Source organism: Hyperolius riggenbachi, chromosome 1 (genome assembly GCF_040937935.1).
Source record: "Hyperolius riggenbachi isolate aHypRig1 chromosome 1, aHypRig1.pri, whole genome shotgun sequence".
Taxonomy (NCBI): domain Eukaryota; kingdom Metazoa; phylum Chordata; class Amphibia; order Anura; family Hyperoliidae; genus Hyperolius; species Hyperolius riggenbachi.
Window position 1 is genome coordinate 400,437,123 of NC_090646.1, and position 17,999 is coordinate 400,455,121.

The following is a 17,999-nucleotide window of genomic DNA, read 5'->3' on the forward strand; positions in this document are numbered from 1 at the left end:
CACGTACGCATTGCGAGGCTTTGGCTTTTGTTAACACTATTGTAAAAAGATGCTGCATCATATGCTTCCCATTCTAGATCTTCTCCCGCACCTGCTGATGATCAGGCCCCATATTATGTGTGAGTATCGGTGATTCAAAAGCTCCGCATGGCTTATCATCTTTTCAGTTACTTCATTCATTCATAATTTTGTTTTTTTGTAGCGTTATCCAAACGAGAACAGCTTTTTTTCCCCCTTGCTTTCTTTTTTAACTGCTTTTTTTATTTCGATTAACCTGCACTGTCCAAACAATATTACAGCATTTTTATCTGTGCTTGGAACTGAACTAATATTCATATATTTAAATCTGCGTGTGTTTTTTAAGTCACCTACGTTTCCTTTAATCTTAAAAGCATTACACGGTGGATTTCTCGAAAGTCTTCTATTGTGGAGTGCCCTCATTAACCCTTTAAGAGCCACGCTCTACTTCTTCTTTATCCATTGCATGTGCTGTTTGTGTGAATGCGCTGGCTCTTGGGGGTTTCCTGCATGTGGAGTATTCTTTTTTTATCTTTTTGCTAATCCTTAACTCCCCACCTAAAACTGTTTTCCTTGAAGAAAGCAGTAATTGCATTCCATGTTGAGTAGCTGCAGCTGGAGAGCGGTAAATGCAGTTCTGATTTGCAGAAAAGAAAAAGGCCCTGGTTATGCTTGTATTTTCATTCATTTCTCTCAGCTAAGTCGGAACATGTTGCCTGCTGTGTCTTACCTTATCACCCAGCAAAACAAACTGCCTGTTATTTCCTTGGGTTTTTCAATTTTTTTTTCAATTAATTTTACATCCCACTTATACAGTAGAGTAATGAACCCTATTCTAAAGGTATGCCACAAAGAGCTTATTTTAATCCTTGGAATGTTTGTGTAGCTTGGTATAATGCTTTATTTACAACTCTGGAAAGCTGCTCTAGTTTTTATATTTTCATTCATTTCATTCAACATTTTTTAAAACGTAACTACTATACTACTACTACAGTCTTCAAAACATGGTACGTTTTCCTGTGTTATTTCATTATTATTATGGTCCTCACTCTGAATAAAAAAATCATATTTAAAATTGAAAATACATTTATGAGATAATATAATGTGCAATACAAATGGTAAGTAGAATGGAGTCTCATATTTTTATTTTCAGTTCAAGAGCTTTGTGAATTCTGAATTCTGACCAGCAGCCATGATAGTCTGATGTAAAATGTTCTACATTCAGCTGCTTAACAAAAATAAATATAATTAGCTTGATATTTATAGCCCTGTCTTTTAATTAGAATGGGATCCTCAGCCAAATAGTGTTTTGGGCTTCTGCTTACCTTTCAGGAGAGTCAGGGCTGAATTTAACTGCTTTTCTATTGCCGTGTATGCGTAGATAAAAGCACTGTCGTTTTCATCCTTGCACTACAAAAAAAAAAAAGCATACACATACGTTCTTAGTAGAACTAGTACACAAAATGGCTCACACATTTCAGAAAGTGATATAGTCATTTGGCTATGGCTAGAGACACATCACTGTCTGAAATGCGTCAGCCATTTACGTTTTTCCTGCAATGACCATATAATAAAGAGTGGAGTTTTTTGTTTGTTTTTTAAATTGGAGCCATAGATGTGTTGCAGATTTTAGATTACAGTGTGTGTGGATTTCCAAGATCCCTCTCCAGCACCTTCATGGTTGAATGAGGGGTATGAGCTGTGCTACTTTTTTTTCTGTGGGGCCATGAAGCCATATTAAAGACATATTTACCCTATGTGGAATATGCTTTTCAATTAGATAGAAAGGCATTGCAGATTACTATATGCTGGTTTGGCAAGAAGCCTGCTGGTGAGCAGGGAACTGAAGGGGAGTTTTTGCTCTCCCTGTATTGGTGGCTTACATGGCAGGTGTTGAGCACAAGGGTATGTTGTAAGGCAATGCTTGCCATGTTGTTTCTCTGCTTTTTACCCTAAGGTACTTCATTGGCTTGTTGGAGGACTTCCGGGTGTCATTTACTTGCCAGATGCGTGGCTGTTTTCCATTTAAATATCTTTCTTCTGAGCTCAAAAAGTGATCTGTAGGACCCATAGGAGATATAGCTCTTGTAAATGTTTCTTAAAGCTCAACTGTAGCTCTACCCCACCCCCTTTTTTTTTTGTTTCATCTATAGTGGGGAAGGATGTGAACCTGTGTCAAAGTTTTACTGCTGTCTGTGTCCTTATATGATGAATTCATTTGTGTTAATTTCTGACACTCTCACAGCTCACTCAGACCAAAATGAGTCACATGTATGGGATAAATATTCAATCGCCTGAGTCAGGCCACTTGAAATGCATAGTTACTCTGGGTTAATGACTCAGAATATATTAGAAGCACATAAATAGCACAACATATGAAAAGCATCTCTTAAAAGGAAGTCAGCAAATGCACCCTCATTTTTTCTTTCTTCTTAGTTTTGCATAATAAGCACTCATGTGTATGGTGGCTGTATCACAAATTCTCCACCAGTGGCATTTGTCCGCTTATGGAGTCCTTCTAAGTCCATATTTTGTTTGGGAAAATAAAGACACACACACACACACACACACACACACACACACACACACACACACACACACACACACACACACACACACTTGTATACACAACTCTTACTCACTTCCAGTCAAACAGTTTGATATAGTAAGCCTATCGCATTGTATACTGATCAAAAGTCAATTGTTCTGACTGTTTTTAGTTGCTACGTATTGTACCCAATGTCACATATTAATTAGTTGTGCACATCTCACATCCATGTGAGCGTGCAAAGAACCATTTTATATAATGCAACCTCACCAAGAAGTCCTTCAGAACGTCCCAGGAGCAGAAGGTTGGACAGAAGGGCCATTATACAAGTGTGTACGTTGATTTGGCATTCCTATCCAAATGATTATTGGTCAGTAACTTGAGTGGAATGATTAAATGCCCAGAAGGTTTTCCACGGATCTGCTTGTCTGTACAAGACCTAATACCTGGTACATACCTTCAACTTAGGGTCGTCAGTCACTGACCAATTTCACAACCTCTAAGGTTGTGCTTATAAGTTTACATACCCTGGTAGAATTTATCATTTCTTAACCATTTTTCATAGAAAATTATATGAATGATAACACAAAAACCTATCTTTCACTCATGGTTAAGTGGTTGGATGAAGCCATTTATCGCAAAACAACTGTGTTTACCCATTTTAAATCATAATCTCACAATCACACAAGCTACCCAAATAACCCTGATCAAAAGTTTACACACCCTAATTCGTAATACTGTGTATTGCCCCCTTTAAAGAGAATCTGAAGTGAGTATAAAACTCGCTTCTTCTCTTATATTCAGCAGGGTTATGTGTGCCCCTGCTAAATAGCCGCTATCCCGCCACACAACGGGGGTCCCTTACCCCCCAAATCCCCTCCATCCTTGCCGGGGATCGCTTCCTGGTGAGGCAGGGCTAATGGCCGCAGCCCTGTCTCTCACGAGTCTGTCAACGCGTATCTCCGCATCTCGCCCGCCCCTCTTAGTCTTCCCTCACTGAGAGGGGCAGGGAGAGGCAGAGATCCGCCACTGATAGATGGCGCTGAGAGGCAGGGCTGCATCTATTAGCCCTGCCTCTAGGAGCAGCAAAATCTACGACCAAGTTGGTCGTAGATTTTGCAGGGGGGGATTTCGGAGGTAAGGGACCCCCGTTCTGCCGCAGGATAGCGGCGGTTTAGCAGGGGCACACATGCCCCTGCTGAATATAAGAGAAGAAGCGAGTTTTTTACTCGCTTCAGTGTCTCTTTAACATCAACGACAGCTTGAAGTCTTTTGTCGTAATTGTAGATGACTCTTTATCTTCTCAGACAGTAAAGCTGCCCATTCTTCCTGGCAAAAAGCTCCTGTTACCATAAATTCTTGGGCTGTCTTTCATGAACTGCACATTATAGGTCTCCCCAGAGTGGCTCAGTGATATTGAGATCAGGAGACTGAGATGGCCACTCCAGAACCTTCACTTTATGTTGCTGTAGCCAATAACCGGTTGACTTAGCCTTTAGTTTTCATGTTGGAATGTCCAAGTGCGTCAGCATTCTTGCTGAGTGCAAATTGTCGTGCATCTCTGTAACGTATACCAATCTGAGGCGGCCTGGTGATGCGCTGGTCTACCTTGTATTTTTTTAATTTCACTTTGAGTCGCACCCAGGTTATGCATATACATGTTTTTAATTTAGTTAGTGCTAGGGCCTCTCCCAGCAGAGGATGCCCTCATTGTGGTGGGAGGGTCGAGTACTTGATAATTTGCATGCAAGCTATTATGGAAACCAATGTCTGGTAGTCAGGTGCATCTCATTTGAATGCAGGGTGTGTACTTTGTCTATTAGTTGTCTATTAGTAGTTGCAGCTACGTAGCAATCCCCGCATTCTCAGATCAACAGGTTCTAATAATCTAGTCATACCCGGAGTCCACCTGGAAACGTTTGGTCCTAGAGCCTTCTGTCATGCTGCCCCTACGTTTTGGAACTCCTTACCTCAACAGATCAGGACAGCTCCATCCCTAGACGTGTTTAAATCCAGACTGAAAACACACCTGTTCAGTTTGGCATTTGCAGAAATATAACTTTTATTGTGTGAATACTTCATCCTACTAATTACTGAATCTAAGAGAGCATAAGCGCTTTGAGTCCTATGGGAGAAAAGCGCTATAGAAATGTTATTGTATTATTGTATAGTCCTTGCACACTTCGTGCTGGTAGTCATTTGAATGCAGTCTGCCCTAAGTAGCGCTGTTCATTATTCGCTGTGACCTTTTATACACACCCTCTACTTACAAGAAAACAGAAGCTGATTACCGTTAATAGTCATTAAAACATGTTTGTGTCAAATAGTGTGCATTTTATCAGTCCAAATCACCAAGGTATGTCATCTTTTGATTAGGGTCATTTGGGTAGTCTTTGTTGCGATAATGATTTGAAAAAAAAGTAAACAGTTGTTTGACAAACTACTAATTATGAGTGAAATAAAAGTTTTAGTGTTATCATTCCTATTCTACTAAAAATGGTTAATTAATCATAAACTCTGCCAGGGTTTGTAAACGTATGTGCACAACTGTATGTAGTATGAGGGTCAGCAGATTTTGAATACTATAAGCAGATTGCATAGGTAAACTCTCATACTACATGAAGGTGGTGAAATTGGACAATCAAAATTACATGTGTGTATCAGACGTTAGCGATGCAGTGCCTACAACAGACATGGTAGAAGTACTTCAAATGGACATTAACAAGAGGACATTACTACACAGAGAGTAGGGACTGGACGACATGATTTATCTTGGACCTAAACTTTTGTTCCAACTGTAGTTTTTGTCATTTGTCCATGGATCTAAGTTATCCACATTATCCAGACATTCAAGCATTTATTTTTAGTTTCAGAGCATGTATTATATTTTTCAAGTATAATCTTACAAGCAAAGAAAAAGCCCTGATAAAGGGCAGTGCAATGTAACATCTTAGAAAGGAAAAGAAACGATAAGCAACAATTGATGAAGTAACCAGAAAAGTCACAGGTTTACAGGAGGCACAAGAATGTCAAAAGAAAAAGGGAAAATGCAAGTGAAGTGTTTTCAGAGGGATGGCCAATGAAATAGGTCAAAATGTTAGAGCAGATGACTAAAGGCTAAGGGAGGTGGAGCGGGAAACTCATGGCTGCCAGGTTTTTGCAAATATTTCTAGGGTATCATTGACTCAAACATTTCTTTTTCACATGATTATGAAATGCTTGCAGATCTGTTACCCACTAGAAAATATATTGTATAACAGTTATGTAATGACTTTAGTTTAACATAAATCATACTACAACATTACAGTGGTGTGAAAAACTATTTGCCCCCTTCCTGATTTCTTATTCTTTTGCATGTTTGTCACACTTAAATGTTTCTGCTCATCAACAACCGTTAACTATTAGTTAAAGATAACATAGTTGAACACAAAATGCAGTTGTAAATGATGGTTTTTATTATTTAGTGAGAAAAAAAACTCAAAACCTACATTGCCCTGTGTGAAAAAGAAATTGCCCCCTGAACCTAATAACTGGTTGGGCCACCCTTAGCTGCAATAACTGCAATCAAGCGTTTGCGATAACTTGCAACATATCTTTTACAGCGCTCTGGAGGAATTTTGGCCCACTCATCTTTGCAGAATTGTTGTAATTCAGCTTTATTTGAGGGTTTTCTAGCATGAACTGCCTTTTTAAGGTCATGCCACAACATCTCAATAGGATTCAGGTCAGGGCTTTGACTAGGCCACTCCAAAGTCTTCATTTTGTTTTTCTTCAGCCATTCAGAGGTGGATTTGTTGGTGTCTTTTGGGTCATTGTCCTACTGCAGCACCCAAGATTGCTTCAGCTTGAGTTGACGAACAGATGGCCGGACATTCTCCTTCAGGATTTTTTGGTAGACAGTAGAATTCATGGTTCCATCTATCACAGCAAGCCTTCCAGGTCCTGAAGTAGCAAAACAACCCCAGACCATCACACTACCACCACCATATTTTACTGTTGGTATGATGTTCTTTTGCTGAAATGCTGTGTTACTTCTACGACAGATTTAACAGGACACGCACCTTCCAAAAAGTTCAACTTTTGTCTCGGCGGTCCACAAGGTATTTTCCCACAAGTCTTGGCAATCATTGAGATGTTTTTTTAGCAAAATTGAGACGAGCCTTAATGTTCTTTTTGCTTAAAAGTGGTTTGCGCCTTGGATATCTGCCATGCAGGCCGTTTTTGCCCAGTCTCTTTCTTAAGGTGGAGTTGTGAACACTGACCTCAATTGAGGCAAGTGAGGCCTGCAGTTCTTTACATGTTGTCCTGGGGTCTTTTGTGGCCTCTCGGATGAGTTTTCTCTGCGCTCTTGGGGTAATTTTGGTCGGCCAGCCACTCCTGGGAAGGTTCATCACTGTTCCATGTTTTTGCCATTTGTGGATAATGGCTCTCACTGTGGTTCGCTGGAGTCCCAAAGCTTTAGAAATGGCTATATAACCTTTACCAGACTAATAGATCTCAATTACAGTACTTTTGTTCTCATTTGTTCCTGAATTTCTTTGGATCTTGGCATGATGTCTAGCTTTTGAAGTGCTTTTTGTCTACTTCTCTGTGTCAGATAGCTCCTATTTAAGTGATTTCTTGATTGAAACAGGTGTGGCAGTAATCAGGCCTGGGGGTGACTACAGAAATTGAACTCAGGTGTGATAAACCACAGTTAAGTTATTTTTTAACAAGGGGGGCAATCTCTTTTTCACACAGGACCATGTAGGTTTTGAGGTTTTTTTTTTCCTTACTAAATAATAAAAAACATCATTTAAAACTGCATTTTGTGTTCAATTATGTTATCTTTGACTAATAGTTAACGGTTTTTGATGAGCAGAAACATTTAAGTGTGACAAACATGCAAAAGAATAAGAAATCAGGAAGGGGGCAAATAGTTTTTCACACCACTGTATATAATATACAAGAGTAAATACTTTAAAAATAAACAGAATTTTTTTTAACTATTAATGCTAACAAATGTGGTACATGTATGCACACCAGTGAGGATTTGGCTTACACCCTCCCTTATAATCATATATAAAAACAAAACCCCAAAAATCGGAGGTCTGAATCTATGGTTTTTTTCATCACACACCTCGAACACCGTAACCATGGAAATATACCGACTAGTGCCAACAACATTTTTTTAAAAAAGCTATTCATTTCTAAAATGCCTGAAAGTAACATTGTACACATTCGGAAGATGTTCAGTGACAACTTTCTTCTTTTATAAACTCCACTTTGGTTTTATTAAGCAAAAATCTGAAGAAAATGCATTTCTCCCCTCCTCCTATAGACAACACATTTTGTATTGAAAGCAAAATCTTGATCATGCATTCATGAGTTGTTTATCTGACTCCTACTCATTGGATGTCAGTCAAAAAACCCAGGTGCCAGGCAGTGGATCAAATTCATTTTAGCTGTGATATCGTCATGTTTATTGGCCAATTCCCAAATCACTTGTGTTGGTAGCCACCAGCTGTGATGCTTGATTAAGGTGCTGGTGGGTTTCATAGTATTTTTATCTCCCTTGATTCAATTTAGCACATAATATGAAATCAAATGGAAATTACGTGTATTCTTCTGTCAGAGCAATGCTCTTCAGGTCTTTATTAGACTGAACATGTTATTGACAATTTGTAACTCTTTCCTTTCCATAAATATCACATTAAACCGTATTTTGCAGAGAAAAGCAATGGATCTTTAGAAATGCAGTTGGCAAAACATACACAACAGCATAGTCTAGAGATTATATCTCATTATACAGACAAATACATGAATTTTAGTACTTTGATCATTTACATTTTATGCTAATCAACAGAGCAGTTGTCTTATTTGGAGTTCTTAGCCCTTCAGTAATGGATTTTAGTTGCTTATAAAGATTTTGGGTTTACACAATATTTTAGACTATCAGTTTGCATTAGAGAGTATACTGGAATTAGCCATTAGATGTTGGGCTTGTGTTTTTTAGATCACTGTGTTAAACTATCTTATTGAATAGGGCAGAGATTGAAATTAACACATTTGAAGCCCTCTAAATGAAACTAATCTGATACTGCCTTCAGCACAAATTATAACTGAACAGTTTTTGGAATATAGGTGGCTATTGGACTTAACCGCTGAAAGTTACATTGCTTTAGGTGTCACTTCTCCCTATAGCAGACTTGCAAAAAACGTTAGCGTATATCAGTGACACAGTGACAAATAGCATAGTAGTTGCACAGCTACTATTCTGTTGGTTTTCTTATCTTTTACAGTTGTAAACAAAAAAGCTAAAAGTTTTTCATGTCTTGATCATATGAGTTTATTAAACAGCTAGTGCATACTTAGATGTATGCTGGGAGCTCTATGTCAGCAGAGGCTGCGGGTAGCCGCAACCATTCTGTGCTGCTTCATAGTTCTGTTTCTTTCTTCTTCTTTCTTTCTTTCTTTCTTTCTTTCGTTCTTTCTTTCTTTCTTTCTTTCTTTCTTTCTTTCTTTCTTTCGTTCTTTCTTTCGTTCTTTTTCGTTCTCTCTTTCTTTCTTTCTTTCTTTCTTTCTTTCTTTCTTTCTTTCTTTCTTTCTTTCTTTCTTTCTTTCTTTCTTTCTTTCTTTCTTTCTCTTTCTCTCCTTCCTTTCTTTCTCTCCTTCCTTTCTTTCCCTCCTTCCTTTCTTTCCCTCCTTCCTTTCTTTCCCTCCTTCCTTTCTTTCTCTCCTCCCTTCCTTTTCTTTCTTTCTTTCTTTCTTTCTTTCTTTCTTTCTTTCTTTCTTTCTTTCTTTCTTTCTTTCTTTCTTTCTTTCTTTCTTTCTTTCTTTCTTTCTTTCTCTTTCAGCAGTAGAACAGAGGCACCAGCAGGATAAAAGCGGATAAAAACTTTAAAATTTGCTGGGAGGAAGTGGTGGACTTGCCTCCATAAAGCAGACGCGAAAGACTGTCTGAATAGTAGCAATCACATTTATTAAATAGTACCCCAAAAAAGTGCAACGCGTTTCGCAGGCCCAGCCCGCTTCATCAGGCAATAAACGTGGGGACAACACTAGACAAAAGACAGTACATTATGCTATAGTAAATTCTGCAGTTACAAATTTGCATATCAATATATTGCATATAATAAAGCATACAATATGAAAAATTGCTTCATGGAGATGGCATAAAAGAGTTTGGTGTACAAGTAAACAATAGGGGGTAGAGGCTATGGTGCTCGTGATAGTAATGGGCTATGGGGTGTTTTTTACACAGTTTTGCAATGATTGGTATTGGTAATGGAAAAGGGTATATGTGAGCAAGAGCAGGGGCGTAGCAATAGGGATTGCAGAGGTAGCGACCGCATCGGGGCCCTTAGGCCAGAGGGGCCCCGAAGGGCCCTCCCTCAACTACAGTTTTAGCTCTCTATTGGTCCTGTGCTCATAATAATCACTACTATAGATACTTTGAATAGTGGTAATCATTAACAAACTGTTCCCCATCCCCTTCTTGCACCTCAGACACTGTAGTTACTATTGGCAGGTTTTGGTGCACCATATCAATTGTTATGTATAGAGTGCTTGGGGTGCCCCATTGTAAAACTTGCATCGGGGCCCACAGCTCCTTAGCTACACCACTGAAGCAAGAGTAATGGGTAATAGAGCATTGAGAAGAGAACAGGAGGCCAGAAATACAGGGTAAAGTGTGCAATAAAATAACAAAGAACTCACCAGAATTTCAGCAATAGCAGGTGTAGCGCCTCAGTGAAGTGGTGAGGACGCTCAACTCCTTATACAGGATCTTCTCAAAAAATTAGCATATTGTGATAAAACTCAACTCCTTATATATACAGGTTCTTGCTAAAAGGGCCAATTAGATGTGTGGGAGGTGTTAGGTGGGTAGGGTTAGGGCGAGTGGGCCAATGGGCTCTCGCCACCTGTGTTCAGTGAGTTGGGTTTTTGGGAAGGGTGGGCGGGGTTAGGGCAGGCTTGTGAGTAGCCAATGGGCTCTCGCCACCTGTGTTCAGTGTATTGGGTAGTTGGAGGGCGGATACAGGTATCATGGCGACCAAATGTGCAGCAGAATAGCGTACTGGCTGAATAGAGTACTGGTTGAGGGCACTGCCTTTGACATGGGAGACCAGGGTTCAAATCCCGGCCAGGGCCAGTACCTACTCAGTGGTGTTTATGCAAAGAATATGCAAAGGTATTTTTTAAGATTTAACCACTTCAGCACCACAGTGTTTTTTGCTTAAAAACCAGAGCAATTTTCACATTTCAGCGCTCCTCCCATTCATTCACCAATAACTTTATTGCTACTCATCAGATGTAAATGATCTATATCTTGTTTTTTTTGCCACAAAATATGCTTTGTGAGGGTGATATTTGCTTTTAGTAATTCTGCTAATATCTGTGCATTTTAAAGGGAAAAATGAGAAAAAAAGAGAAAAAAATACACTATTTTTCCATTTCCATGCACTATGGTTTTCAAATAAACAATGTTACCATAGGTAAAACTCACACATTGTATTTGCTAATTTGTCCTGGTTATCTCAACATTTAAATAATGTTCCTAGTACAATGTATGGCGATAATATATTAGTTTCTGGTTTGTGTTTTTTGTTTTCTCATTGTACTCTATCAGTAATGAAAAGCCCTTATCTTCATGATTAACAGTAATACACTCTCATGGCATACATATTTAAAAAGCTAAGTCCCTAGGGTAACTATGTATTCTCTTTTCAATGCTGTCACTTTTGTTTTGTTTTTTTTACAAGTATTTATTTAGGGGTATAGAGTACATGAAAATAACAGTTTTATTGCTTTTCATTCAGTTTTCCGGTAAAAAAAATCACATGACTTAGCCCTCAGTTGTTAAACAACACAAAATCTATTCTCTCACTTGTCATGGTTAAAATGATACCCTATATACATAATCAGATAGCTTATTGGGCATACAGCACACTGTTTACCACAAGTACACCTATCTACTCCCCTGAGCTTCAAGTAAAGTTTTGTGGGGAGTAGATAAGCGTAGCAAGGGAGGTGAAGTGGTTAAATAAATATAATGATTCACATTATATTGACAGAGGGATTGATGTGTAAAAGTGTTTAGCTGCCATCTAGTGGACCAAAAAGTTATGACTCGGTCCTAAGACACAAGCATAAATAGACATGTAAGAGCAACATAAAAAGTAATAGAAACATATAAAAGAAAGAGAGAAAAAAAATGTTTTAATTAAAAAGAAAAAGGTCATACCAATAATAAACAAATATGGATCAACTTAATAGTCCTGGACAATTGTAGCAACGGGTAAAAAGCACATAACTATCAAACCAAATTACACTTTTTGACATAAAAATATGTAAAATGATCAAGCCAGAGGTGTAGTAAAAATGGACGATGTTACACTAAAACTTATTGGGACAAATAGAATAAAATAAAAAAAAAAAAAGTAATGAAACAAGGCAAAAAAAGGGTAAAAGAGAGCGGCAAAGATAAAAGAAAAACGGTATAGGAGGTATTTTGGTAATTTTTTTCCAGAACTTCATTCAGACCCTCAGGGGTGAGGGTTCTTCTAGTTTGCATCCAGAACATTTCAGATTTTTTAAGTTGTTCGAATGCGTTTGACGAACTTGCATCAATTGAGTCAGTTAGTGTAATGTTGAAGAATTGTGGGTTGTTGGCGTGGTGAGTGTAGAAGTGCCGTGATACGCTGTGAAAGGGGAATTTTTTTAGTGATGTTTCTTTTGTGTTGTCCAATTCTGCTGCGGGCCAACTGTGTAGTCCTCCCCACGTACTGGAGTCGACAGGGGCATGAAATGAGGTAGATGACAAATTTAGATTCACAGGTGAAGTGTTTTTTTATGGGATATTGAATACTGGTACTGGAGGACACAAAGAATGTGCAGGTGTTGATAAATTGACAGGCTGTGCAACGGTTTTTGTTGCAGGGGAAACAACCAGGCTCCTGTGTTTGCAGGGTGGTGGGTTGGTTTGGTATACGTAGTTTGCTTGGCGCTAAGAGATTGCAGAGATTTGGTGCTCTCCTATATGTAATTGATGGTGTTGTGGGTAATATATGTCGTAGGTAGGGGTCTTGCATAAGGATGTCCTATCGTTTTTTTAGGATATTGCAGATGGACAAATGTTGGGCATTGTAACAAGTGATGAATGTGGGTGGGCATGTAGTATTAGTAGGTTGTTTGGTATTGGTAGGAGGGTTGAGATGTTTGGCTCTGTATCTTGCATCTTTGATCAGTTTTTTGGGGGTAATGGCGGTCTGTGAATTTTTTTGGTAAGGATCTCGGATTGAATGTCAAATTGTGATTGGTCCATGCAGTTCCTATGTATTCTTCTGTATTGACTGTAGGGGGTGTTAGTAATCCAAGGGTGGTGGTGAAAGCTATTGAAATGTATGTAGTTGTTGGCATCGACTGGTTTGAAGTATGTTTTTGTCATAATGTGATTCGATTTTATGTATAAAGTGAGATCGAGAAATTCAGTAGAGGAAATGTGGTGGTGGTGTGTGAATTGGAGTCCTGCTGTATTAGAGTTGATGTAACTGACAAAATGTGGAATGCGTGAAGCGTCGCCATTCCAGATGAAGATTAGGTCGGCAATATACCGCTTCTATAGTACAGTGTTGTCGGAAAACGGATGATGTGGGGATAGTTTAAGTACTTCCAGGAGCCCCATTGTAAGATTAGCATACGAGGGGGCGAATGAGCTCCCCATCGCGGTCCCACTCGTCTGATGGTAAATTTTATCATTAAACGTGAATATGTTGTTTTTTTAAGATGAATTCTGCATATTGCAGAAGGAAGGTTTGTTGTGTAGGTGGCATGGAAGGGTTGGTGGCTAGATAATATTGTAAAGCTTGAAGACCGAAGGAATGGGGGATATTGGTATAGAGGGAAGTGACATCGCATGTTAGCCAGACATAATCCAGCTGCCAAGCGATGCCGCGTAGGAGTAGTATGAGTTGTTGTGAATCCTTGAGGAAGGAGGGAAGGGACTGTGCGTGTGGCTGTAGGTGTTGCTGGGGATGGAGTTGATACCTGAGATAATGTGTCTACCGTGCGTTTTTTGTAAACTGTTATGTATTTTTGGTAAATAGTAGAAAATGGGGGTAATCGGTTGGGCGTTGATGATAAAATTTCTTTCATTTTTGGTAATGTTAGACAGGAAGGCATAATTGATAAGGGTTTTTAATGTAATATTTAGAGAGGGAGTTGGATCTATAGTCAAGGTTTCGTAATGTTTGGGATTGTCGAGGAGCCTGGCTGCTTCCTCTAGGTAGTCTGCGCGATTAAGTATGACAATGCCCCCCCCCCCCCCCCCTATCTGCAGGTTTAATAATCAGGTTATGTTTTTTTGTAGACGTTTGAGAGCGTGGGATTCACGTGGATTAAGGTTGGATTTGGCAGTGGGTAGGTCGTCCTGTAACGTTTGTAGGTCTTTAAGAACTAAAGAGTAGAAGGTTTCAATGTAGCAGTCCTTAGAGGCTGCTGTGTAAAAGCGGGATCTCCCTTTTAACTGAGTAGTAATGTATTTTTCTGTGCTAATTTCAGGGTGAGAAATGGTGACATTGGGTAGGGTGTCATTGTTGGTGATAAGCGAGGTTAGGGCATTCTCTTCAGTGGGTTTGAGGTTTTTGATGGCATAATGACTTTTGAGTGTTAGTTTGCGGATATAACTATTGAGATCTGAGAAAAGTTCGAATGTATTGACTTAATTAGTTGGGCAAAAGGATAGGCCTTTTTCTAAGAGAGTAGACTAATGTTTGGGGGGGGGGGGGGGGAGTGTTGTGATTATGGTTTGTTTCTTTTTCCTTTTCCCTCTACTTCCTCTTTTTCTATGTCTGGTAGTGGTCGTTTGGATTTGTTGGGTGAGTTGGAAAAGTACCTTCTCTGATCGTGGGCTTGGTAATTGGGTAGAGAGAATGTTTTGTGATAGTGCTGAGGGAAATTCTAAAAAAGAGGGGGAAAGGGTGTGGTTAGCTGATTCACTGCTGGAGGTGGGGATGTCATTTGTCATTTGAAAAAAGGTTTTTATATCAGTTTGGAGTTTGTGTGAGTTGATGGTAGTATTGACCTGGGGTGGATTGGGGTTTTGATTGGTAGGGGATTGTGAGGTGGGGTGTATTGTAAAGTCTAAAGAGTCGGGGTCTGAGTGGCAGATGCTAATCTGGGATGCTTGGACAGGTGAGTCAATGATGGTTGTAACAGGTGTAGTGGGAGTGGTATTTGAATTGGTGATGTTAGTGTCCTGAGTGGTTTTGAGCAATGTTGCTGGGGGGGCCATTTGGTATAAAGTTTAATTGGATAGAGGTCTGGCCTTTGTTGGTTTTTTTTGCCGTCCCCAGTAAGAGGGTTGAGTTGATAGATGTTTTATTGTTGGTTTTAGTGTGTTGGGTTTTTGGAGCTGCTGTGGGGTTTTTTGTGAGATCAAAACTGTTTGGGGGAGGGGCCACACCCGTGAAGGGAGTGGGCTTGGGTACGGTGTTGGGGTGTGGTAGGGGAACAGTGTGTGAGGCTGGAGGTGTATGCAAAGGTGGTGGGGGAAGTGCTAAGGGTTGTGTTGGTGCCTTTGGTGTGGGGAGTAGAATGGGAGGTGGTGGAAAGGGTGGGAACCTATATGTGGGTGGGGGAATATTGAGACTCATAAGTGGGGGTGGTGGTGGAGGGGGATGATTGGGGCCCGTCGGCTGCGCAGCGGGGGCGGGACGTGGCTGGAGTTCCCTCTCCCGGTGTTCAGCATACGCTAGACGGTCCCTGTTCAGTTTTTTAAGTTTTGACTCTATGGTGTCAAGTTCAAAGCGTTTAACTCTAGAGGTGAGATTTGACATAAGAGGGTGATATTGATCACTATTTTCATGGTTAAAGGACTTACGAGGCCAAGTCCATCAAAAAAAATAAAAAAAAGTTAGCTACCTTGCTCAGCTTGTAAGGCACGGAGGACGCCGTCCGCGCCCTCCGTGCCGTTCCGCCTGGTCCCCGCCGCTGCACAGCCCCCCGAACGGTCCCCGACCGCGCGGCCCGGGTCGGACTCCCCAGCCCTTACCAAGATGGCCGGCGGAGCTGGCCGCGGCTGCGCAGTCCGCATAGCCGCCAGTGCGGCTGCGCAGCTCTAAGGCCAACCCCCCGATCCACGCAACAGTAGCGTGGATCGGGGGGTTGGCCTTAGAGCTGCGCAGCCGCACTCGCGGCTATGCGGACTGCGCAGCTGTGGCCAGCTCCGCCGGCCATCTTGGTACAGGCTGGGGAGCCCGACCCGGGCCGCGCGGTCGGGGACCGTTCGGGGGGCTGTGCAGCGGCGGGGACCAGGCGGAACGGCACGGAGGGCGCGGACGGCGTCCTCCGTGCCTTACAAGCTGAGCAAGGTAGCTAACTTTTTTTTATTTTTTTTTGATGGACTTGGCCTCGTAAGTCCTTTAAGTAGGAATTCCCTACATTAATTTATGATGGGCTGTAATTTTTTCACTGATTAAGGTTTTTCTTTTAACTATGATCCTCTCTATCATACCAGCAGTGCAGACTTCAAGGTTAAAGGTACCAATCTGCACTGAAGGTAAGATCCTTAGGGAAGGCCGTGAGAGTTTTAATTCGTATCCCATCTAATTGGCCCTTTTAGCTAGAACCTGTATATACAGGATCTTCTCCAAAAATTAGCATATTGTGATAAAGTTCATTATTTTCTGTAATGTACTGATAAACATTAGACTTTCATATATTTTAGATTCAAATACACACAACTGAAGTAGTTCAAGCCTTTTATTGTTTTAATATTGATGATTTTGGCATACAGCTCATGAAAACCCAAATTTCCTATCTGAAAAAATTAACATATTTCATCCGACCAATAAAAGAAAAGTGTTTTTAAAACAAAAAAAGTCAACCTTCAAATAAGCATCCTGAGCCTCCATAACACCTGAGCTGTGCCACAGGCTGATTGCCTCCATGCCACGCCACATTGAAGCAGTCATTTCTGCAAAAGGATTCCCGACCAAGTATTGAGTGCATAACTGAACATAATTATTTGAACGTTGACTTTTTTTGTTTTATCTTTTATTGGTCGGATGAAATATGCAAATTTTTTGAGATAGGAAATTTGGGTTTTCATGAGCTGTATGCCAAAATCATCAATAAGAAAAACAATAAAAGGCTTGAACTACTTCAGTTGTGTGTAATGAATCTAAATATATGAAAGTCTAATGTTTATCAGTACATTACAGAAAATAATGAACTTTATCACAATATGCTAATTTTTGAGAAGATCCTGTATAAGGAGTTGAGCGTCCTCACCACTTCACTGAGGCGCTACACCTGCTATTGCCGAAATTCTGGTGAGTTTTTTATTTTATTTTATTTGCACACTTTACCCTGTATTTCTGGCCTCCTGTTCTCTTCTCAATGCTCTATTACCCATTACTCTTGCTCACATATACCCTTTTCCATTACCAATGCCACTCAAATCTGTGTAAAAAACACCCCATAGCCCATTACTATCACGAGCACCATAGCTTCTACCCCCTATTGTTTACTTGTACACCAAACTCTTTTATGCCATCTCCATGAAGCAATTTTTCATATGGTATGCTTTATTATATGCAATATATTGATATGCAAATTTGTAACTGCAGAATTTACTATAGCATAATGTACTGTCTCTTGTCTACAGTTTTGTCCCCACGTTTATTGCCTGATGAAGCGGGCTGGGCCTGCAAAACGTGTTGGGGTACTATTTAATAAATGTGATTCTACTTTTCAGACAGTCTTTCGTGTCTGCTTTATGGAGGTAAGTCCACCACTTCCTCCCAGCAAATTTTAAAGTTTTTATCCGCTTTTATCCTGCTGGCGCCTCTGTTCTCCTACTGCTATACCGTGTCCACCCTGGTGGAGGGGTGATCTACCCCCTTTCGCATCTACAGAGAGCAACTTCTTATCCCTGAGTGAGGACAGGTCTAATCTCCTCACCTGCCTATACAGTGGTTGCCTTTGTGGTAACCCACGTTTGTGAGTATAATTTTCTCACGAAACCTTTACTTTATTTATGCTTAACATACTATACTATATTGGGCTCTCGGTTTCTCTACACTTTTTCCTTTCTTTCTTTCTTTCTTTCTTACCTTCTTTCTTTCTTTCTTTCTTTCTTTCTTTCTTTCTTTCTTTCTTTCTTTCTTTCTTTCTTTCTTTCTTTCTTTCGTTCTTTCTTTCGTTCTTTTTCGTTCTCTCTTTCTTTCTTTCTTTCATTCTTTCTTTCTTTCTTTCGTTCTTTCTTTCTTTCGTTCTTTCTTTCGTTCTTTCTTTCTTTCTTTCTTTCTTTCTTTCGTTCTTTCTTTCTTTCTTTCGTTCTTTCTTTCTTTCTTTTTCTTTCTTTCTTTCTTTCTTTCTTTCTTTCTTTCTTTCGTTCTTTCTTTCGTTCTTTCTTTCTTTCTTTCTTTCTTTCTTTCTTTCTTTCTTT

At 40.0% G+C, this 17,999-nt stretch overlaps 1 protein-coding gene across 9 annotated transcripts in view; it reads left to right on the forward strand.

Moving 5' to 3' along the window:
• MPDZ (multiple PDZ domain crumbs cell polarity complex component) overlaps nucleotides 1–17,999 on the forward strand; it is a 217,084-nt gene that overhangs the window by 108,060 nt on the left and 91,025 nt on the right. For 6 of the 9 annotated variants that reach the window (XM_068234923.1, XM_068234937.1, XM_068234947.1 and 3 more), the window contains one exon: nucleotides 78–119. The exons of the other annotated variants lie outside the window; for them this stretch is intronic. In XM_068234923.1, the coding sequence (XP_068091024.1) occupies nucleotides 78–119 (42 nt within the window). The remainder of the gene's footprint in view (nucleotides 1–77; nucleotides 120–17,999) is intronic. 9 annotated transcript variants of the gene reach the window in all.